The 23,376-nt window shown below is 39.0% G+C and overlaps 3 protein-coding genes across 8 annotated transcripts; 1 reads left to right on the forward strand and 2 right to left on the reverse strand.

The window, feature by feature from the left end:
* Positions 1-376: 376 nt before the first annotated feature.
* Positions 377-4,496, forward strand: LOC100864708 (uncharacterized). 3 transcript variants are annotated; one of them, XM_012485019.3, is made up of 8 exons: positions 377-597; positions 1,112-1,219; positions 1,336-1,545; positions 1,780-2,316; positions 2,936-3,005; positions 3,121-3,283; positions 3,916-4,146; positions 4,248-4,496. In XM_012485019.3, the coding sequence occupies exons 1-8, from the start codon at positions 571-573 to the stop codon at positions 4,273-4,275; spliced, it is 1,374 nt and encodes a 457-aa protein (XP_012340473.1). In that variant the 5' UTR covers positions 377-570; the 3' UTR covers positions 4,276-4,496. The 3 variants fall into 3 exon arrangements, with proteins under 3 accessions (XP_012340473.1, XP_086770508.1, XP_003692701.1); XM_086914382.1 differs by having other exon boundaries at positions 3,121-3,205; XM_003692653.4 differs by lacking the exon at positions 377-597 and adding an exon at positions 708-840.
* On the reverse strand, positions 4,463-9,060 carry CarT (Carcinine transporter). 2 transcript variants are annotated; one of them, XM_086914374.1, is made up of 11 exons: positions 8,740-9,060; positions 8,223-8,444; positions 7,653-7,826; positions 7,473-7,576; positions 7,246-7,400; positions 6,939-7,107; positions 6,616-6,864; positions 6,191-6,405; positions 5,862-6,043; positions 5,605-5,783; positions 4,463-5,478 (listed from the first exon to the last, which is right to left on the reverse strand). In XM_086914374.1, exons 1-11 carry the CDS (start codon positions 8,812-8,814, stop codon positions 5,268-5,270), a joined length of 1,935 nt encoding a protein of 644 aa, XP_086770500.1. In that variant the 5' UTR covers positions 8,815-9,060; the 3' UTR covers positions 4,463-5,267. The 2 variants fall into 2 exon arrangements, with proteins under 2 accessions (XP_086770500.1, XP_031771621.2); XM_031915761.2 differs by lacking the exon at positions 8,223-8,444 and having other exon boundaries at positions 8,740-8,957.
* Positions 8,940-23,037, reverse strand: Fs(2)Ket (Importin subunit beta Fs(2)Ket). Of its 3 annotated transcripts, none has more exons than XM_003692651.3 (6): positions 22,605-23,037; positions 21,969-22,027; positions 21,673-21,855; positions 21,201-21,554; positions 19,081-21,092; positions 8,940-9,061 (listed from the first exon to the last, which is right to left on the reverse strand). In XM_003692651.3, the coding sequence occupies exons 1-6, from the start codon at positions 22,663-22,665 to the stop codon at positions 9,010-9,012; spliced, it is 2,721 nt and encodes a 906-aa protein (XP_003692699.2). In that variant the 5' UTR covers positions 22,666-23,037; the 3' UTR covers positions 8,940-9,009. The 3 variants fall into 3 exon arrangements, with proteins under 3 accessions (XP_003692699.2, XP_086770494.1, XP_086770493.1); XM_086914368.1 differs by lacking the exon at positions 8,940-9,061 and adding an exon at positions 17,017-18,303; XM_086914367.1 differs by lacking the exon at positions 8,940-9,061 and having other exon boundaries at positions 19,077-21,092.
* Positions 23,038-23,376: the final 339 nt, after the last annotated feature.

The following is a 23,376-nucleotide window of genomic DNA, read 5'->3' on the forward strand; positions in this document are numbered from 1 at the left end:
TTATAAATTATAGATTTTTTTTTTTTTTTTTTTTATAAAACGAGACATTTGCATCGAACTACGACTCGGAACGATCGCACTCGACACGTAAACTCCATGTCGGATGGATGCGTCGGCGCGGCGTCATCGACGCCGACTCGGATCGCCACGTTCAGGCCCGTACAACTCCAAGTTCCTCCAAATTCTATCAACGCGTAACGAATTTAAAACATTCTATTATAAACATCCGTTCGACCGAATTCCAGGCGGGAATTTTTCCTCCCCATTTTTCGAAAATTCCACTCGGTCCACATGGATTAATTTTCTCATTAATCTCGTTTCCATCGCTCGTTCGACAATCTTTTTTCCGAGCACCCCGCGACGATTCATCCCTGCGTTGGTACAAGGTGACGACAACGCCATGTCGACGTTCGCCCCTATACCTGATCCTCGCCGCAACCCCCGTTACGTCCCTAGTTGACCGTGAATCGCGACCAGCACGAAACCGTTTTTATTGTTCGGGATTCTCGTGTCGGTGCGTTTATCGTTGCTACCACCGGATCACTGTCGCTAGGCGAATTTGGGCTATGAATGAAGACCCAACCCTTTCATATCGAGGTAATTAGAGAGAAGAGAAGAGAAGAGAAGAGATCGGAGAGTGTTTGTTGCATCGACGGGCGGAATGGTCATCGTCACGAGAACGAGTGCGAGACTGCGTCATTGCCGAATCAATTTTTTTTCTACCGTTCGAGATCGTGAAGGAGATTCACGCGGGGCGGTCGGGGATTTTTAATCGTCGGGGATTAAACTTTGTCGCGGACACGACGGGACGGAGCAAGTGAAATGGGTAAAACGATCAGAGTGCGTGAAAATATATTTTTCCCGCAATGCCACACGCGACGTGATCGTTTTCTATTTGCACCGATATAAATAACAATATGTATGCGCATCTATATAGATACAATACGAATAAGCGTAGTAGAGAGAAAGAGATCATCGATGTAGAGGCGATGAATAGTCAACGGTGTCGCGATAATTTAACTTTTTTTACGGGCATGCACACGTCGAGGTCCGCTCGCGAAAGACAGAAAATTAATAAGAGGGGAAATAAGAGGAGAAATGCGTTTTTCAGGTCTTGATAGTCTTACTATTATCGGTAATCCCGTGGCCAGGACCCAGCGTGTTTAAAATATCATGCCCACGCGATCGAGCGTCCGTGGTGAGGAGGATAGTGCAGAAGGTAAAGAAATAAATGTTTATCGAATGAACTCGTTTCAATCCGTACGCATAAATTTTTCACGAGAAATGATAATTATCCAATTTCGAAATAGCGTTGTTGTTGATCCCTGGTTTCAGAGATGGATGCCAATTCTGAAGAAACATCAAGTGGAATTGCCGTTGGAGTGCCCGTTCCACGAAAGTCGGGACATTTTTCGACCTCAACAAAAGGCGAAACATCAGCACAGATCGTCGCAATGGACCTGCGGCCTGTGTGGCAAATCCTTTTACGCGGAGAAACACTTGGATGCCCACTTCGATAACAGACACAAGAGTAACGTTAACACGGTAAATTTTTTTCGCCTCTTTCGATACTATTTATTATAAAAGAGCGTAGAAGCGACGAACGATCGTTCCGTTATATCTTTTCCGATGATATCGTAGTTTTAGATCTTTATAAGGATCGTCGTTTTCCACTCGACCATTCGAGAATCGATATAATCGAGTCAGCCTTCATACGAAATCATTTCGAACTTGACGATTACGTGCGTGAATTATAAGTTAAAATTGTGTGTAAACCAGGCGGAGGATGCGGTATGCCTGGCGGATTATTGCGACATCATGAGATGCGATGTGCTGGGGAACAGGGATTTCGAGAATTCTTTGGTGGACGACGAAGCTGGCCACCACAGCACCGACATACAAGTGTGGAAAGAGAACACGGAGCAACGTTCCACTTCGGTCATGTCCTGCGAGTCTAGGCCCGGTTTATCGAGGACGTATCCGGTGGAGAAAGGTTGCACCATGTCCGGAGGTGGCGCTGTCACCAACATTCAGCAATATTGCCATCGAGAAGACAGCGGCGCTCTGGAGAACCATCGTCTACCGGGTACGGCGTATCACGTGGAGATCGCTGGCCCCGACAACAAGAGCAACGCTTGCGACAACGAAGAGGACGAGGACGAAGAGGAGGACGAGGACGAGGACGACGAGGAAAATCTCGTCGAAGCGGCTTTGCCGGCCGTGGACAAGAAGCAGAGGCGCAAGGGGTTGCATCTGAGGAAGCTCAAGGCCAACTGCAAACCGGAGGAGTTGCAGAAGCTGAAATTACAATGCGAAGTTAGTTCGACTTCGTGGGACGGTTGTAAAGAAACGGTTAAAGATGATGGGGGTCTGATTCTTTATCTCGGGGAGGATTTATCTTGATCTGAAATTTTGATCGAATCGAGGAATGGAACGAGAGATAGGAATAAGGGAATACGATAAGAGAAGAGTATTTACGATAAATACCTTTTTAGGCCGGATGAATTTAATGAACGGTTGAGTTTTTTTTGTCATCCGTGGAACTCCAAGATCAGGATTTAAGTATGTAAAATTACGTAAGGTATTTGTTTGTTGTCTTTGAAAGCTTCGATCCTCGTAAAATGCTTGGTTTATTGAATGTAATCTAAAAAAAAAAATCTCTCAAGAGACAGTATGAAGAAAGTATCTTTCCTTATAGAGAATTAATTTGGGCTTAATTTTTTCACCTTGTTCATATACCGTAAAACGAAGAAATCTGTTAAGCAAAATTTCCAGACCCATGTATTTATTATTATCGCTTACTAATCTTTAACTAGTAATTAGTAGTAAACTAACAACAACAAATTGAATGGCAAATAGAAAATATTCGTGCATTTATTACGATTATCTTATTCTTGTTTGTTTCGCACTCATGTTATTTTAAAACTATTGACAGGTATTGATTCGCGATTGCATCGCTGGTCTTTTGACAAATCTTTCGGTACGAGATTTCCAAGAGATCGAAGGTATAATTATCGTTAAAATCGAAACAATTTTATCGATAAATCGAATATTTATGAATTCCATCATTTTTCTTCTCTCTCTCTCTCTCTCTCTCTCTCTGTCTCTCTTTCTTTCTAGGAGAGTTGAACCGAGCGATATGTTGGTATCTCAGCTGTGACAGATACTGGGAAGACACGAAGAGGCAACAAAGGCATACACCTTGGTACCTGTTAACCATTTTTATGGTCGTTCTATTCTCGTCGATTTACGCGTGCTACTATATTATTTGGGTGTTATTCAAGTACGTACGTACGTTTAATCAGTTTAGATAAACGTGAAATTATTTACTATCTTATCGTTACCTCTATTTACATATAGACATTAAATACTATGATACATAGATATACATACATAGTTATGTGTATAAACTCAAGAATAGAAATTATCATTAATGGCGCGGTTGTTGTCATCATAATATAATCGTGCATGATCAAAAAGGAAATATTACAGAAAGGAGTTACAAATATATTCGAGATAATTTCGTCTCCTTTTTTTTCGATATTTTATATATTGCGAAATATATATACAAGGGGATAACAATAGGAATAACTTTTCAATGGTATTGTTGAAAACTCGATATGGAAATTTATATATTGACATTGACTCAATAAATATCTTACGTAAAAGTTCAAAGATCAAAGTAATTTTTTACTTGTAATCTTTGTTTTTTTTTTTTTTTTTTTTTTTTTATATTTTAAAAATTACAGTCTCTCTTTTTCAATTAATATTATAAAAAAATAATACCTCATATCATTTACGAACAAGTAAGCCGTATTCGTTGTTTATCGCTTGTTTTAATTAACGAAACCCATGATACTGCCGTTATTAATTAAAAATTAATCCATCCACCAAAACCATTCTCTCTACTTCCAGCTCAGCAGAAGAAGACAGGCTAGACGGGAGCGGAAATTTAGATTACACGGATGGAGATATCACGGCTACGTCCTCGTCGCACGATCAGAGTGGTTCTGGCGAGAGTAGATCTAGCGGGAGAAGGAAGGGAGAGCCAGGGGATGAGAATATGCCCACATCGAACGAGGAGATGCCCGACCATTACATATACGTAACCTATCCACCCGAGCTAAAGCAGCGATTACTGGACAGGTGAGTAAACTGAGAAAAAAAAAAAAAAAAAGAAAAGATTCAAAAAATATTTAAACAGAACGACAGTCGATATCGAAATCACACGATCTTATTGATTGTAGCTGCTACAACAGAACCACTCGACTCTAGAAGAGATCGAAGAGATAGGAGAAGAAGGTTGGAGAAGAGAATCGATCGGGAACGTAAGAATAATCGCAAGATTCGACGAAGTCAGTTTCATGGCTAACACCACACTTCCTTTCTTCCCAATTTCCCCTCCTCTCCTTTAATCTTCGTGTTTTGTATTGTACCAACTATGGGAATAAATTGCAAAATGTACACGTAAAGTAAAGAATATCTTATTAACAAAATGTGTTTTCAATTCTAATTTCTCCTCATCCATAAAAACGTGACGCGCGTTAACTTTACGGATTGTGATTAGAACTCACTTGAAAATATATAATTTCAAAGATATCTTATCTCTGAATTATATAAGCACAACTTATCTCCGGAAATACAAGACGAATGAATCCAATTTTAATTAAATATTATTTCCGGATTGTATCATCTTATTGGTTTCATCTTATTGATCGATAAAAGATCGAGGGTAAAGATCATGAATTTATGTTTGTAATTTGAGAAATCACCGATGAAATTAAAATAAAATACTTTATAATATATTCAAAATAATGGAAAATAATTCGACTTGTATTCATATTTTGTTGATCGGACGATAAAATATATTGTCACGCAAGATTATCAATATTTAAAATAAATATTGTCACTTCTATATTTTTTCATTTCTTTTCTTTCTTTCTTTCTTTCTTTTTTTTTTTTTATTATAAAATTGTTTTCGAAACTGCCAATCTCGTAACCTAAATTAATTTTTTCATCGTTTCCAATTAAAATAGCAACATCATCGTTACATTGCAAAATTGGTCGAATTATAAAGTAGATATCGATATCAGACTGAAAATATTATACATAAAAATATATATATATATATTTCAGCTCGCGTAGGAACAAGCTCGAAGAAATAAGACACACGGCCAACGCTGCAACGATACAATAATACTTCCCTTTTCGATTCGATTCTCGTATATTGTTCCGAAAAGCTCAAAACTGCCCGATTCGATAAAAATCTAAAACCAATAAGTCATCTTGATGGATCCGTCGGAATCCCGCTGCGTGTCCATCACGCTCGATTGCCGAACCAGCCTGCGCACGCTCGCTCCGCTCGGCCTCTGTTGATCCTCCAACAGCCTTTGAGGTATCGGTGCCTCGGGTACCTCGTGCATCTCCACCGTCTCCCTCGCCGACAGATCCTCGTAAGACGCCGCGGCCGACGAAGGTCTACAACCCATCCAAAGAAACGAAACCGTCCATGAGAATAATTATCTCATCTTGTCGGCACGTATTAGATTTTTCTCTCTTTTTTTTTTTTTTGTTTCCTTACAACAACATTGATAAAATTCGTACTTGGTCGGAACGCAACGAAAACAGTCGGCACATGTCCAATCTTTCCCAAACAATTCCCCTTCCTCGACGGTTTGGGGCAATCGATGATGCAGAGTCTCGGGTAAACGCAGGCCAGATAATCCCCCGATCACAGACACGACGCCAAGAATTACGAGGGGCAGCACCAAGTTTTCCTTGCCCTGCGCGCAAATGACGCAAATGCTTTGAAGATTCATCTGGCCGCCGCCACACGATAAACAATATTTACGATCACTTACGAGATACGTAACAAAGGGAATGATTATGAGCCCGAGACCGCTGATGTAGGCAGAGAAACCGATCGCTACGCCGCGCAATTGCGTGGGGTAAAGTTCACCGGCGAACGGATATATAATTAGAAAGGAGGCCGATATCGCGGATTTCGATAAGAGGAATAGAATTAACGTAGTCACAACCGCATCTGTAAAAGAAGAAGAAGAAGAAGAAACGCGATGAAAGAAAAGAAAAAGAAGAAGAGGAACGATTCTGTTTCATCGCTTCATCATCGCTTTATCCGATGAAGCGATCTTTTCATTTCCCTGCTTTTATTAGAGGAACGATTCGATACCGGGTGACAAAAGAACTGTGGTGATGCACAGGATTCCAGTCACCACCATGCTCAAGCAGAGAGGCCAACGGCGACCCCATCGATCCATCACGATCCAGCAAGCCATGTAGCTCGGAATCTCGGCAAGAGACGAGAAGAAGAAGCTCAAGTGTTCCTCGTTGCCCAATGCTGGCCCATAATACGATAATCCAACGTAAACCATGTTGTTCGCGAACCTAGAAAAAAAAGGGAAAAAAAAAAAAAAAAAAAAAAAAAGGATCGAATCAGCGATAAATAAATTTTCTTTATTTCGTAAAATTTTTTTTTGAAAAAATCGTTATGCGAACGTTTAACAAAACAAAAATTACGAAATTAATAAACAAATAAATAATATTCGTAATATTACGGACGAATAATATTTTTTATACGCTTGAACTTTGATTTACCAATTTAGAGTGATCAAGCATGTCTTTAATCGCATATTCGGAGTTCTGAAGAGTGATAAAACACCGGGACCACTACGCAATCTTTCTTCTTCACTTTTGGACCGTGACATCATCATACGTTGTCGTAATTTTTGCGTGAAAGAAAGCGGCAACTCTTTTCCGTTTACTTTTGCCAATCGTTCCAAGATATCGCTCGCCTCGCTCAATCGACCTTTCGCCAACAACCATCTCGGTGACTCTGGCAAGAACCTGAAACGATCTTGCACGTTTTACAATGCGACACAGAAGACGAAAGGGGAAAATGGTAACACACCACCACTTACCACCAGTACAAGATGTACAAAAGAAATGGCGCACTCGTGACTATGGTTAACGTTCTCCAATCCCTTATCAAATACGTGACACCAGCCAGCATGCATAATCCCATTGTGTAGAAAGTGCAAGTCATCACTGTCACGAATGATCGATAATTTGGGCCAACCAGTTCCAAAGCTGTTCGCATGAAATCAAGACACAAATTAATAACATTCGTTCGCATTCCGTCGATCAATATTCGTTCCAGCATCCTCGTTGGATTCGTCTTTTTCATTTCATTTTTTTTTTTTTTTTTACTTTTACAAATGATCTTACATATGATAAAGGGAATTTGATAAATGGCTGGGATGGTCAAGCCGACGACCACCCTTGTTGCGGCCCATGTCCAGAAGCTGTTCGATATGAATGTTAAAAATCCACCGGTTATTAAAGTGGCCAGACACGTGAAGAAAGACAATCTTCTGCCAATTCTATACGACACAACAACATATGCAATGAAACGATCTGTATCCCTCAAACATCGATACGAACAATATGATTACCTGTCATTCAACGTGCCGAAAAGGTACACCCCAATTGGTCCACCTGTGTTTAAAGCGACCAATCCGATCGTTGGATAAATCGCATAATCGCATACGAGATTGAACTGTAAACATAACGATTAATCCTTTTCCCTTTGCGAGTGAGAAAATTAAAGGCAAAAAAGGAAAAAAAAAACGTACGTCGATAACGATAGAGGATTTCACTTCCGACGTCTCGTACTCCCAACCGTGATCGCATGGAACAACGGGCCACGATGAATTTGGCACGAACGAGGCTGTTGTCACGACGGAAATGTTTTCCGCCGTCCAATCGATATCGTATCGCGTGCATTGACTGTACGTTTCATTGTCGTCCTAATTACGAAACCAATTGTTACAATATTGCGAGCAAATAATAGCTTTCCAGCCAAGCGTAGACTCTTACTCTACCGATGACAAACCGTGTATCTTTTCCTGCAATGTACATTCCTAAACACTACGCTCTGCAAAAGAAAACAAGGATTCTAGCAATTATCTAATTACCTTGTATATCGTATATCTGGCAAATACAGAGGGTCGATAACAAAACGCAAGCCCTTAGCCGATTGCTTAATTCGCACACAGGGATTATTAATATTATTAGCGATTATTAGCAATTAATATCTACACTCTCGATCAAGGATCAAGCTTCGAATCGTGTAAATTCTTCATGATGAAACGTGTATCATTATGAAGATACAGGAGGTGGTATTATCAGACCGAGAATTGCACCTGAATGGTCGGAATCGCGAGTCTCCTTCTTCGAGAGACATTCAGGCTCTCCAACCCGGGTATTTTGCACCAGTGGGGTGGCGTGTCGGCCATGAAGAGCTGGTTGAAGGCGCAAAAGCCGCATGGGAGACACGCCGGAAGACACACGAGCCAGAGAAGTTGTTTCTGATAACGGCCGAATTCGCCGACGATCGGTAGAAGATCGTCGAGATCGAAGCCATCCTGCGATTACACAAACTCCCCCGTCTCTTTTAATTTTTAAACGACTTCTCTAATAATCGATAGAAATCACGAGTGGCGGGCGATGACGGGCAATTTTTAAAAAGTAAATTTATATCTATTGTAATCGGGAAAATCAACAAAGTTTCATCGCGATGCGATTAGATAAAACCTTAGGAATAAGAGATTAAGAAAGAAATATTGCGCTATCGAGTAGCATTTAAAATTATTACACGTGTATTAGAAAACGTAAACTTTTCCTGTAAACACGTAATTACATTGATGAGGAAGAACTTACTTCGTTTTCCGCGCTACCAGTCGTCGTCTCGATGTTTGCCGACCCAGAGGTTCGATTCTCATCCAAATGCTCCATTTCTCGTCAACTTTGCCCACGCTTTCAGCTTACCGAAACCTCGGCCGATACCTTAGAAACGCGTTACGTGATGTGTATTAGCTTCCTTCCGATAGCAGTGCAACCGACGTGCCATTAGTTCCATTCTGCTGCGTCTTTTTCTCTCTCTCTCTCGCTCTCTCTCTCTCTCTCTCTCTCTCTCTTTCTTCTCCTCTTTCACCCTCGCGCGATCATGACACGAAGAGCAGTTTCCCTCCGAGGTCGCCACCTATCGGATAAAAGTATTTAGATACACCGCGTTCAACACCTTTCACAACAGATTTAGCGAGTTCTTATAGGACACGAACCCAAAATGATCGGATGAGTTAAGACCGAATATTATCTTTTCACTGTAGATCAATCCACTTGCTCGCTCAACATCTTTTAGAAAGTTCGTCTTCTCGACAATCGTTACTCTTCTCTTAAAGAAACTCACTTGTCGTGTGTGTTATCGTGTTGCAAAAAAAAAAAAAAAAAGAAAGAAAGAAAGAAAGAAAGAAAGAAAGAAGGAAAAATAATAGATCGAAGCTATAAAGATCTGTATAGACGCGAGATAGACGTATGGATGTAATTATACAGCGTGTAAAGAAAATTAATTCAACGAATGGTACGTATTAATATTAGATCGTATCAAGAAAAAAAAATGGCACTCGTAGAATGATCGATTGATGATTATTCCGGAATTTTGATAACGAAAACACCGATATTGTTCATCTCTCGGATATAATACATGAAAGCAAAGCGTATTCTCTTTTCTATTCTGTTGAACAGCGAATGAAAAGAACGAAACGGCGGAGTGACAAGTGGAACGCGCACTCCCGCTCTTCGCGTTTCACGCACGAAAAGAGAATCAAGAAAATACAAGCGACACGACTCCACAGCCCGCGGGGTATGCCCTTCTAATTCAATTGGGTTAAGGATACTTAAAGAAGATTAAGAACAATGCTGACACATACTGCGTGGCGGCCGCGATTCATTCTTTGCCCATACTGCGTAAGCTTTTGCCACGTTCTACATTTTTGCCTCATTACTTGTTTCATTTATGCTCTTGCACTTTAATGAATAATTTATATCCGATTATATATCCCGACAAAATGTCCGATCGGGAAATTTTTATTTTAATTATTATTGTCCTCTTACGTAACGTTTACGTAGCGTAGTAAATACCACGTTTTATCGAATTTAATTATATATTACGTATATTATAACAATCTATAATAACTTGAGATCGTCGAATCAAATAACTCCGAATATTTTCGTGTAAAAGATCATTGGCAAGTTCTATCGTACATCGCGAAATATATACGGCTTCTTTCGAATCCCAAATAATCCAATTGATGAAGTAAAGGATCGTTACACGGATAATTGTCCGAGTTTTTAACGTATGCGTTTATTGGTTCACGAATCCTGATATAATTCTTCGTGACGATTATATCAAACGGAAAAATGCACGATCGTAATGAAGAAAGAAATGAGAAAGAGAAAGTTCGAGCGACGACTGGTAATAATATAGCATCATTGCATTAGATTCAAAATGAATTTTTATTCTGGACAATCTCGTTTTGTCGGAGACAAAAAGGAAAAGAAAAAAGAAAAAAAAAAAAAAAAAGGAGAAGAAATTTCAAATGTGAAAACACATGTGGAAGCAATTCGCATTTCGATGGTCTTGCGGGATGAAACGATCTCGCTTTCTTCTCGGTACATAGTTAATTCTTTTTTTTTTTTTTCTTTTTGGTTTTTTTGGTTTAGGTATAGGAGACATACAGAACGCAATTGTGTTTTTGTGTTTTCTTTCTCTCATCGGTCTCTTTTTTTCCCTCCCTCGTTCTTTCACTCTCTTTTTCATTTTTCTCGATCTCTTTTTTTTTTCTTTTTTTCTTTTTTTCCTCTTTAGAACGATGAAAATCGCGATGCTAGTAATCGAAATGATTTCTCTCGTTCAATTAATCGTATGGCACTGTCGCTTGGCGATTCAATGAAAAATCATTTCTCGTACGCACACTGACAGAGTACGACCAGCCATATTAACGATTGGAGGAGAGGGTTGACACATACTTATAGGAATATTCACGTTCCAATAGATAAGGCGGGATACAAGAAGATATCAACGATGAAAAATATGAAAAACTAATAATGAATTTGTTTATATGACCGTTGAAACCTTGTTAACTTAATGTAACCATGGATTACTAATCTTTCGTTCTTTTTTTATATTTTTATTCTTTCCCTCTTTTCACTGCGCAATTAAATTCTCCGTTGATCTATTAACATGACCGATCATACATCTTCGAACACACTTTCCAAAAGAATCGTCCTCCAATCATTCCACGATCGCTCTAGCATTCAGATAAGCGATGTAGCCGATGTGTCACATATAATCGTTGTCATTTGAAAATCTTCACAGAACACAGGCTCCGCAAACCACACGATTGATACGAATCGAAAAGAAACGGAAAGAATACTCGTGAATATCTCGCTCTACGTAGATATGCGCACCCTCTCCTATTCTAGAATATTTTTACAACGGCAAATCATCGTTGAAATTTTTTTCGAAGAAACGGAGGAAAAAAAAAGAAAGTCTTCCTAAGCATGCACTGCTAAGATTCTTCTTTTATGCATAGTAAAATAAAGTTTTCTCGTTAGAACGTTAATCTCTACTTTGAACTTTATCTTCCCTGATAATTATATACGATAACGGACTAGTAATATTTTCTCGCTTGAACGAAGCTTTCGTTTCCCTGTGTGGAAAGTAAGATCTTCTCCTCGAACGAAAAGAAATTACTCTGTCGAGAGTATCAAAAGGCACGCTTTGCGATCGTATGAATCAAAATTCGTAGATTTTATTCGCTAAATATTTGATATACGAGAAATGTTGAATCAGTTAAATGTAGAATAGGCCAAAAAACATGATGGATTTTTCAAATTTCTGCGGCTAATTTTTTTTTTTACTTTTTGTCTTTTGTTCTTTTTTTTTTTTTTTTTTATTAGTGGCTCGGTCGATCTAAAAATCAACCTCTAGGAAATAAATTGGAGAGGGTGAGCAAATTACAAAGTGGCAGGCTAAATAGGACTTCATCCAACTCGTGTTCTCGTTTATTCGTTTTTTCTTTCTTTCTTTCTTTCTTTCTTTCTTTCTTGCTTGCTTTTGCTTCAACCCACATTTATCGCCCGAATTGTTCACATGCGTAAATTATAATGTTTGGTCCGATCGTCGATCGGCAGCATTCGACAACATCTCTCTCTCTCTCTCTCTCTCTCTCTCTTTCCACATATCGCCACAAAAAGTCAATCTCACACGCTCACTTTTTGCTTTTCTTCCTGTTCTCTCTCTCTCTCTCTCTCACTTTCTCGTTATTCACCTCTTTTTTTTTGTATTTTTTTATTTAATTTTTTTTTTTCTCTTTTAATTCTTTATTTTTTAAATCACACGGTATGCACGGTAACGGCACGCCTTGTCCCGACGCAAATTGGTCGAAAATCGCAAAAACAAAAATATGGAGAAGATACGGATCAACCGTGGCACACACACGAAGCTCTATAGATAACGCACGATCGATCGATCTTCCATGCTATATGCCATCACCGTGCAATTTCTCTGCTTTGGAACAACAACAGGTCTACACGGGTTGGCTTCGTGTTTCGCGGTTCGATTTAAAAAATATTATCGAAAATATTGTCTCGTACGTACAACGGCACCGCGGTTCGAAATATATCTCAAGAACGGAGACACTGCGCTGGGCCAAGCGTCGCTGAAATCCACTCGAAAAATAATTTATCTGCGTTATCTGCGTGGAGATTTATCTTATTTCGCATCGCCATTGTCATCGTCTTCATTGTCATTTGTGTAATACGCTTACATTTTTTTCCGCGTGTGATCTCGTTTTCTAAGTTGCGCTAAAATCTCAGCGAAACGCAAGGGGCAACGGGGATTCAGTGACAGGTTCTCCGATCTTCACAACCGCGTCACGATACAAAATTTATATTTCTTTTTTTCTTTCTCATTTCCATCCTTTGTTTCTTCTTTTATTTTTTTTCTTTATTTCTTTTTTTTTTTATTTTTTTTTTTACAAATCGACGATTCGTCCCTTCCCGAACGTGACGCCGCGATTCACGTCGAATCACGAGCCAACTCTTCTCATAATCCCTCAAACCATCATTATTATTCATAAATACTCTCTCGTCTTGTATTTTTTTTCTCTCGTTCGCTCACTCGCACTCCCTTTCTCTCTTTCTCACTTTATTTTTCATTTTTACTCGTTCTCTCGATTCATTCGTTCTTCTCGTCGACAATATTTCTCCATACGCAGATAACACTCTAACAGGGCACACTTCATCGGTAAATAGTGATTTACCTCACAGCGCACATCATCACTGATACAGCGTAATGCACACGGTTTTCATCTTTTTTTTTTTTTTTTTTTTTTTTTTTTTTCCTCTTTTTGAATAATTCTTATAATTAAATACGCTCTCACGTACGTTCCCTAGTGAAGCATCGCACGCACTCTAAGAGTCTCGACGATGAAAAGGCTAACAACTAATAGTTCGATAAGATATTATCGTGTATGAGTTTCTTACCAGGAGCGTGGCTCTAATCGTGTCTCGTTCCCTCGATCGCGTCAAGGTATATATATATAAAGGAAATCCCACTCTTTCGAAACGATCTCGTGTAACGTCGTATCCCTTCGTTACCTTTTTTTCTTCTTCTTCTTTATTTATTTATTAAATACAATAGTATACGTGTGCGCATTAGGCTAGCTCGAAACGTGGAGCAGCGAAACATTCTTCCTTTAATAAGAGACAATAGGACTAAAAAGATAATTATGCTGAACAATGGAGAGCGATATCCGCTACGCTCGAGATCGGTGATCGATCGTAGGATAGGACATGGATCACCCAGAGCCACCCTCCCTTTCGGGTAGAACATCGACCCCTCGCACACGAGAGTCTCTCCAAAAAATCACAGTCGCGTATTATAATATAATTTGCTTTCTTCGTATTCCTCATTTTCACAACTCGTTACTACCATCACGGCACGGCCGGCGTTTCGTTTCCTAGTTTCCTACCTTTTGCCCCTTTTTTTTTTTTTTCATGGGCCAATCCACCACCGATTCCCTATCTTCGCGCATATTCCGCATTCCCTTTCTTTCTTTCTCTCTCTCTCTCTCTCTCTCTCTCTCTCTCTCTCTCTCTCTTCCTTTCCTTATAATTCCTCTCAAGTCTTTTTTTTTTTTTTTGCCCTCTTGGCGGACCTGATAATGTGATTCGCAACGACCACCTCGAGGATAACCGAAAATGAACGAAATACTCGTTCGTTACGAATACCTCGTTTTTTTTTTTGTTTTTTGATAGCGCATTAAATAGACGTTTTTATTACACGTGAAAAGAATAGTCGCATGTTGATTTCATTAATGTACAGTCTGTTTCTAAAATAGGTAGCTAAATTTTTCTTTTTTTTGCTTTACACGTCGTAAGGACAAAAAGGGACGTATTGAAAAGGAGACACGCTTTCTCATCCTGAACGACCGGTAGAAGGTTTTTCGAAAATTTGACCACCCATTTAGGAGATAGCCTGTAAGGAACGGTGAACGCGATCAAACGCATTGTTTGCGAATCAGAATAACAGGCGAGCGATCGAGTTCTTTATCGAGACGCGCGGAAAGTCGCGCACCGCCGTCCTCTCCGTCGTGGTTCCTCTCTCTTTCTCTCTTCCTCACATTCCCCCTTTCATATCCACATCCTTTCTCTCTCTCTCGTTCTTCCATTCTTCTCTCGCTCTTTTTTTCTTGCGTCCTCTCTCTTTCTCTCTACTCTCTCTGCTACGTGGAATGTAAAAGAAAAACAGGATACACTTTGCGCCTCGGCATTTTACATGTTTCTTCTTTGGACACTCGGAATAAACCGTTTTCGTTTTGTTTTTTTTCCTTTTTTTTCCCCCATTTTTTCCCTTTTTTTTTTTGTTTTTTTTTTTTTTTTTGCTTTTTTTTTTTTTTGAACTCATCGAGATATCGGCTTTGGTAGATCGATGACAGCATCCCGTCATCACAAAAACTGTAAGGCAAAGCTGTATTTTTTTTTTAATTTTTTTTTTTCGTAGGAGGAGAAATTGTCGCGATTGGAAGACACCGTGTTTCGTTTGCGAGAATTTCGTTCTGCTTCGAAATCGAAAGGATCCAACGCGAGATAAAACAATGTACGGGAGGAGAAATTTGCATTAGTAATATATATTTGTCTGTGTTTGTATGTGTGTGTGTGTGTGTGTGTACGACTGTGTATCGCAAAGAGATCAAGGTTTAGGCTCCAGTCTACGTAACGAGCGGCTCGCCGAAACGATTTTTTTTATCCCTACCCCCATTTCTTTTCTCTTCTTCTCTTTCGTTACTTTTTTCATCCCTTTCTTTTTTATTATTATTTTTTTTTTTTTTTTAAAGCTAGATAAACGTTTCTCTTCCTTATACGCTAAGTTTGGCAATATCGTTCGCAACAGTAAAAAAATTATATACGTATATATATTTATTTTTATATCCAGACGTGGAGCAGACACATTGGTTTCCTTCGATATGTAAAATCGTAAAAAAGATAATCAATTTAATAAAAAGTCTCTTAGATTACAATCGTTTCTCGTCAATTCCCTATTTGTCCTTTCGCGTTTCTTCTTCTCACGCCAATCTTGTTTCCCTTTTTTTTCCTCTCTCTCTCTCTCTCTCTCTCTCTTCTTTCTTCTCTTTCTTTATTTTTCATTTTTACTCGAATGTTTTTTTGTATTTGTTTCGTTTATGTGTTTGTTCCGTCGAAACACGTTTACCCCGTTCCACGCGGTTTTCCCTCGATGAAGAGGTATCATCATCCCCCAGCCTAGATTACAATTCGAATCTCGCTGCGATCATCGTTTTAATAATCCTCTTTCTCTCCCTCCCTTTCTCTCCCTCTCTCACTCCCCCATTCTCACACTCTTTCTCTCTCTCTCTCTCTCTCTCTTTCTTTCTCTGCTCGCTATCTCGTGTCTCTGTACGTAAAGCTTTGCGTAAACGAGGCATTCAAGGAAAATGTGTGTTAGTTTAAGAATGAAATCGCTATAAAATATATCCGAACATCACGAAAGAACGGTCACAGTGTGCTTCCGCTGGCAAAAGTATTTGGAATGCATGGCACTAGACAGCCACGTTTCGACCACGTGACGTAACTTCGTATTATATTATTAGAGCGCCCGACCGTCCGCTTAATTCTTCGCCTAATATCTCACTAAATATCGCGTTCGTGCACAAACAGGGGCGAAACTATGGAAATTCGCGAGGTTGTGAATTCGTTCGCGGGGAAGTTCGTTCGAGAAAATAAGAAAGATATCTGTGTCGTGGAAAGATACCGAGACATTCCCACGCCACGTCTCGGTCATTTCGAGATTCGAAATGTTCGTGTAAAAATAGGAAAAATATAATATTGTAGATAAGAAAAGAAATACAAATATTTCAAGAAGCTGTGTGTAATCCTTGCGCGACCAGGCATATGAAATATTCCCAGTCCAATGTCCAAAGTTCTTGAACAAATTTATCTATCTATTCATGTACGTTTGATTTTATCATCTTGGAGCAGCTTACGAAAGTAACTCTGATAAATATTACGTTGGGTTCGTATCAATCACTTTCTTTCGAAATTCAATTACTAACTTAATATTTACGCGATCACCGTGTTTCATATTATTTTCCAATAGTTATTACGGAATAACGTGCGAATAGAAACGAGCAATCGCTATCGATATATATATATATATTCTTTTTTTCTTTTTCATCGACTTCTATAACAATGCAAGGCCAGGAAGACGAATCTGTTCGACAAACGAACATCCACACGAAACGAGCTCCCGATATCATCGAACCTATCCAATATTAAGGAAGAAACGAACGATCTTATTACATGAACGCCTGAACAAGACGTATGCAGCATTGTTTCAATATTAATGGCAGTGCAAAAGGACTCTCGTCCTATATCCCATTAGAGAGCCGCGAAAGATTCGAATTAACGATGATCGCATAAAATTATTTTCACGCACAGGATTACATTTGTAATTTATATGCGAATAATTGTATAATGATATATTTTGGGACTGGATCGTGTATAGTTTCTTTTTCTTTTCATTTCTTTTTACTCGAACGTTCAGGCCGGACGAGGACTTCGGTACAACTCAATAACTTATGCCAGCAAAATATTAATTTTAATGAATCAACAGCAACAGACATTCACATACGGGGGAAAAAGTAACATACGCATCATCATCATCATCATCATCATCATTATCATCATCATCATCATCATTATTATCATTATCATCATCATCATCATCATCATCATCATCATCATCATCATCATACTACAACTAGTCATATAGATTCTCGCGCAGCACGATCGGACCAGAGGTCTCACTAGTATTTCGAATCTTTCGAACCTTTTTTTTTTTTCTTCAGAGAATCATTCTACATCCGTGACACTCTTCACACGCATTCATTCTTCTTTACCACTTTCTCTCGCCCTCTTTTTCTTGTTAAGCTTTACTACCACTCACTTCGCTCCATCAAAGTAGCAACCAGCACTCTGACGACCATTTATTTCGCTTATTAACTTCAAGTTACCCCAAAAAACAGTCATTCGATGATGCTTCGATTGCTTCAAACGAGTGATGGTGTGATCGTTCAGCAAGGAATCGGAAACAGATCGCGGGCTTCGTTGGCAAAGCTACAGGAGGACAAAAAAAGCTAGGAGCTTTACAACGAGTTACGCATAATTGAACTTTCTCGACGAGACGATGTGTGTATAATCGCTCATTCAATAGTGAAGTTTTATTTTATACTTACACACAGACTCTCTGCGATCTAACACGCATACAAATTAATAAATCATTCTTACGTTCAATTATTAGAATACATACTTTCACAGCTTTGCAGTCTCTCTCTCTCTCTCGTTTGGTTTCCCTGCGTGTTCTCACTTCTTTTGTTCTTTCGCAATCACACACGCTCTCTCTCTCTCTCTCTCTCTCTCTCTCTCTCTCTCTCTCTCACTGGCCACGAACATCGTCCATCGAAGTCGTCCTTTCCTCAGGTTCAACTTCTCAATCACGCGGGTAGAAGCCCCAGGCTCGTTATCAGGCATACTTGCATCACCGGAACATTTCGGCAGACTTCGGCCTTGGCTCATTCATCGGCAACATCCACTTGCACTCCTCATCATCCGTTGTCGGCAGACATCCGGCAGACAGGTATTTATTTTCTCGATCATTTGGGGTTGTGCTCAACGTGTCGGTACTCGAATACCGTCGCCAGAGCAGGGACACGTGCAGATTCATCACCCCATCATCGTCATCGCTTCGAAACTCACGCACATCCATCAACTCGCATCCGCACCATCCAATCTTGTTGTCTTTGTATTGTGTTCGATAGCTCTCTAGTCAAATCAAATTGCACGACAGTACAACCGTGGGGTGATCTGTAAACAATAAAAGCGAGCCAAATATCAATAACCGTCGCTCACTGCTCGGCATGTATGCGCATATTTTTTTAATTTTAATTTTTTTTATTTTAATTTCAAAATTTTTTTCTTTCCTTTTTGTTTTTAAACAAATTTTTAATACTTTAAATGGGATTCTCTGTGTTGAATGAACACGTGTCTATACACGGATCGGGATCACGACACAAATGGGATTATAATGTAATAACGACAAAACGAAATTGTGTGTGTGTAGGAAAAGTTATAATTCTTTTTTTTTTTTTTTAAAGAAAATAAAATATAATAATCGTGACTAGAACGTTTAAACAGACTTTTTTTTTTCCTTTTAAAAAGAAAGAATTATAGCTTGTTCCAATTTCCAGAATCAGACTGTTATAGTGTTGTTCACGAATCTTCATCGCCATCCATTTATGTTGCACGTTTACTTCTTTAATTACTATATACACTCCTCTTTCTTGTTTCTTTGTACTTCCTAACTGTATATCATTAAAATCGTTCGTCGAGAAGTTAATCTTTCTTAATACGTAAATATTACAGAGAAACAGCTTAGGGTGGTAGCATCAAAAATGGAAAAAAGATGCAGTAGTAAAGAATGAGAATAATAAATAACAGTGAATTAATATGGATAATAGGTGATCAAATATACACGCATCACACATAATCCACACTAAAATAATCGATATTATAAAAAAAGAAAAAAAAAAAAGGCAGGGAGGGGAAAATAAGACCATTGATGCAACAAAAAGAATTACTCACCAACTAGATGTGGAATTAGCAACATTCTTGAGCTTTCGAATCTCTTTAGTTGCCCAGTTGGCCAGAGTTTTGGTCTTATCAATGCGTGATCGTCTAGCTTTAGTTAAGAGCTCTGTAAGCGGTTCAGTCTCAACCATTGGCAAAAGTTTTACTCCGAAAACAGTGACCAAATCACCAAGCAATCCCACCGAGGCTGAAATGTTGCCTTCGGAATGTTCACGGTCTTGAGCTATTGATGTAATAAACTGAATGATAAAGGGTACGTGTGGCTCCACCAAAGCAATCGCAGCGTCTGAACAAGGATTTGTTTCGTCACCACGTAGTCCTTGCACTATACCAGTGTAAGCCTCAAGAACACCTTCGCGTAATTCATTTAAATAATCGATCATATCATAGTCGCTTCTATCCACGTTCGCTTGGGAAGCCTGAGCCAGCGTTTGAAGTACCACATCCAAGTATTTCTTGAATTCTGGACCAATACTAAGAGCAACATCACCGAAAACAGAAAAGATTTGAGGTTTCACAGAACGATTAACCGAATCGTTGCTAAGATTTTCTAGCAACAGGGTCATAATCTCGTCGCAGTAAGGTAACATCTTGCTCTTCAAGGCGCGGCAGATATCACCAGTCAAACCTACCGCAGCGCAACAAACTTGATACTCTGCATAATTTTTTAAACCAAGACAAAGATAGGGTTTGAACGCATCCATGTACTTCAAGAAACGCTCTCCCAACACTTCGACCAGAGTCGATACAGCCATGAGAGCATCTTCCTGTACACCCTCGGCTTTGCAAGAATTCGAATTGAACATGGACAATAACGCTGTCATTATTACATCAGAGATATGAGGAGCATCTTCTGGTGTAACTTTACGGAGTACGGATTGTAAAGTTGCACATAACAACGATTGCAAATCGTTGTACTGAGCACGATCCGAATGGCTCTGGATATGTGTCTCCATTTGCAGTACCTGCTGCAATCTTTCCAGAATTACCATCGTCGTCTTCTGCACGGTTATATAACAATCGCGCGGAGAGTTTTTCACCATATCCATTAGCGCTTCGTATGCAGCTGACCTTAAGTTAGCTTGAGCTCCATCCGGACGATCTGTTGTTTCCAATAATCTCTGAATAATAAAATCAAAGTATTGAGACATGCAATAAGTTTCTGGATTTTGCCCTTCTAAACTTTCAGCAGCCTCGTAACTAGCCTCTGCAAGACCCGTAAATGCCCAACAAACGTTTGCTGCAACACGAGGTTCCGCCTTCAAACCATTTATCAAAGCTTCTAACAATGGTTTCAGGTATGTCTCACTAATCGCCGCTTCTGGTATGATCTCACAAATTCGACCAAACGTCCATGCAGCTGTATCCCTTACCGCGACACTGCTATCATACATTAGTTCGATAAGTGTTGGCATTGCTTGCTCTACCAAAGGTTTCAAAGTGGCATGATCGACGCCTCCGAGAATCGAACCAAAAGCCATCAAAGCAGCATCTCTATACCTCCAATCTGGACTTTTGATACTATCTTTGATGAATGGCAAAACGAATGGAACAATAGCATCTTCGCAACAAGATGATAGTAACATTAAACATACTCCGGCTGCTTTTGAAGGATTCCAATCGTCTTCATCATCGAATTCTTCTTGTTTAGTGAGTTTCTTCATCAAAACAGGTACCAAGTATTGCAAAGCACCCTTTGCATAATGCCTCGATACTTTGACCGGCGGTCGACCACCATCGGAGGCTTCACCTTCTTCCATGGCTAAATCTACTTCCTCATCAGATACATTTGACCAAAACTCAATTCCTTGCAGTGCAACTTCATCAATATCTGATTTCATAGCTTCTAAAGTAATCGGAAAAAGTGCTGGAGCCATGTAAGGTTCCATATATTGATAATATAACGACATAATCTTCACAAGACACTGTAATGCTGCTACTTTAACTTGTGTGTTTAAAGATTGCGTCGCCTCGCATACCACTTCCATAATGAAGTTTCGTTCTGTCTGTATATAACATAAGGAATAAAAATAAATAACGTATTCTTATTAACAAATTATTTATATCCTATTTATATCCTATTTATATCCTATTATTATTACAATTATACTAACCTCTATCTCAAAATTTCCTTTGGTAAATTCTAATGAATTGTAGAGTGCACTTGTAGCTGCAAGACGAACATAATGCGAAGTACTAGATCCTTTCATACCATGAATAATAGCTGTGAGAATTTCATTAGACTGAGGTACCAAAACATCGCTTTCTATATCTTGACAAATATAACCAATGGCTTCTAGTGTTGCTTCTTTTAACATTTCTGTACTGTTTGGATTTACAACATTATTAACTAACAGCTGAATAACATTGGTCCATTCACGAACAGGTAATTCAGCAACTGCTACATATGCAACACACTGTGGTGCAGAACCTGGCCTATTGTTCTCTGTTCCAAGTGCCCCAAAAATCTAACGACAAATACGTATGAAATAAATATTTTTGCACTATTGGAGGAAAAATTAAAAAATTGGAAACTAGAAATATTTAGAAATAAATATTACAAATAAACGAAAAAATTTTTCTTACATTTTTCTTAATATATTCTCTTGTTTCTACAGGAATCGCAAGCCAACGTTGTTGATATTGATATTTTAGGTCTGGATCTTTGGATGTAAGTTGATTTTTAAGCTGAAGACCTGCTGCCATACGAGCAACAGGGCTTGCAGCAGCAGTAACAAGCACGCTGCTAAGTCTTTGCAAAAATTCATGCTAAAAAGAAAATAATGATTTTCTTTATAACCTCGTATATATTTTTAATTTAGAAACATTTGTCACTAGGAAAAAAAAAAAAAAAAAAAAAAAAAGAAAAAAAAATAACTTACAAGATTAGCCCTTGCTGCTTGCTCTAGAAAATTCTGAGCTGCCTCCAATTCATTTTTGTCTAAAATTGTAAGTAAAAATGCATTTAATCAATATCATATTTTCTATATATTATCTCATTAATATCGTGTTAAAAAAAAAAAAAAATGGAAATTAATAATAGAGGTTAGAAAAGCAAGATGCACAAGAGTAAGTACTCGTTGTGCCAACCGACAACGGGGACGTGCAGTACGAGTAACCGTCACATGGGACAATACTTTTCCGGCCATGAACAAAGCCCCTAGCAACAGCCAAGCGGAACACAATACGACGTATTTTCGTAAAAACAACAGATTCCGATCAAATACTTAAACATTACGGCCAAAAAATTCGAAATGAATCGATGAAACCGTTAATTAACAATGATACTAGATGCTCCATGAATACACGAAAAGAAGTACGAAAAGGACGCGCACGCAATAGGACTTTACTTTTTCAGCCAGGTCGTGGAAATGATAAGAAGCATTCGAAAAAAAGAAAGAATGCTTCACAAAACAAGAGACATAGCAAGGTCAAGGGATCGAAATCAATGAAAAAGAATAGTCGAGATTTTATGATGTCGCCAACAACTCAAAAACCGATTAATCAAAACGACTTACCTGATGAGACTGTTCTCTCTAGAACCTGGATAAGTTGCACCGTCGTTGGATCCATTTGCATGATTACGGCTTCTTTCAACTATCGATTTCCGTTGGAAAATGTAACTTTTTATGCCTCAATAGGAAATGTCTCGTAGTCGCGACCGGCGGACAGCCACATGTAGCCACCACCGAATCAACTAGCTCAACGACGTACCCCCTTCTACCCACTTCCTGCTAGTACTCGATTTCTGCTTCCTTCCACAACGTGCGGCGTAGTAATATCAACTCCTTTTGATATTCTCGCGCCTACGTATACACGTATTTCTTGACCATTAATATGCTCGACGTACGATTTGTACCGATCGGTTACTTCCTTTAGACCCCGCCGTGAATTTCACAAATGTTGTAAAACTACTGTCACGAGTGTCACGTTTCCCGAAGTGATCGTCGTGTCTCTGCGAGCGCGGACTATTTTCTTTGTGCGCCGTGCGAAATTTGTTTCACGCATGCGTACATGGATAACCAGCGCCATCTGCGCGCGCTGCCAGCGCTCTCACGCAAGCGTGCTGAATGTAACCGTTATGCCGGTTAATTTTGAAATCATACACATTGAAACTAGCAGTCTGCTAGATAAATTACATTTTTATTTTAATAGATATAATTTCGTAATAAATGTAATAAAAATATTTTATTAAGAGAAAAAAATTTTTTTAAATATACCTTCTTTAAAAGATAAAAAAATATAGAAAATTATATAAACGTAATTTTTTTCACATTATATAATTTGATA

Source organism: Apis florea, unplaced genomic scaffold (assembly GCF_048593485.1).
Source record: "Apis florea isolate Af1SG1 unplaced genomic scaffold, ASM4859348v1 contig_3587_pilon, whole genome shotgun sequence".
Lineage (NCBI taxonomy): Eukaryota > Metazoa > Arthropoda > Insecta > Hymenoptera > Apidae > Apis > Apis florea.

Coding starts and splice junctions, on each gene's coding strand:
- CarT (XM_086914374.1), bottom strand. CDS start 8,814: ATGGAGCATTTGGATGAGAATCGAACCTCTGGGTCGGCAAACATCGAG. Junction 7,577..7,652: donor AATCCTCTATCGTTATCGAC/GTACGTTTTTTT, acceptor TTATGTTTACAG/TTCAATCTCGTATGCGATTA. Junction 6,865..6,938: donor TTGTACATCTTGTACTGGTG/GTAAGTGGTGGT, acceptor AGATCGTTTCAG/GTTCTTGCCAGAGTCACCGA.
- LOC100864708 (XM_012485019.3), top strand. CDS start 571: ATGAAGACCCAACCCTTTCATATCGAG. Junction 1,220..1,335: donor TGAGGAGGATAGTGCAGAAG/GTAAAGAAATAA, acceptor CCCTGGTTTCAG/AGATGGATGCCAATTCTGAA. Junction 1,546..1,779: donor ACAAGAGTAACGTTAACACG/GTAAATTTTTTT, acceptor TGTGTAAACCAG/GCGGAGGATGCGGTATGCCT.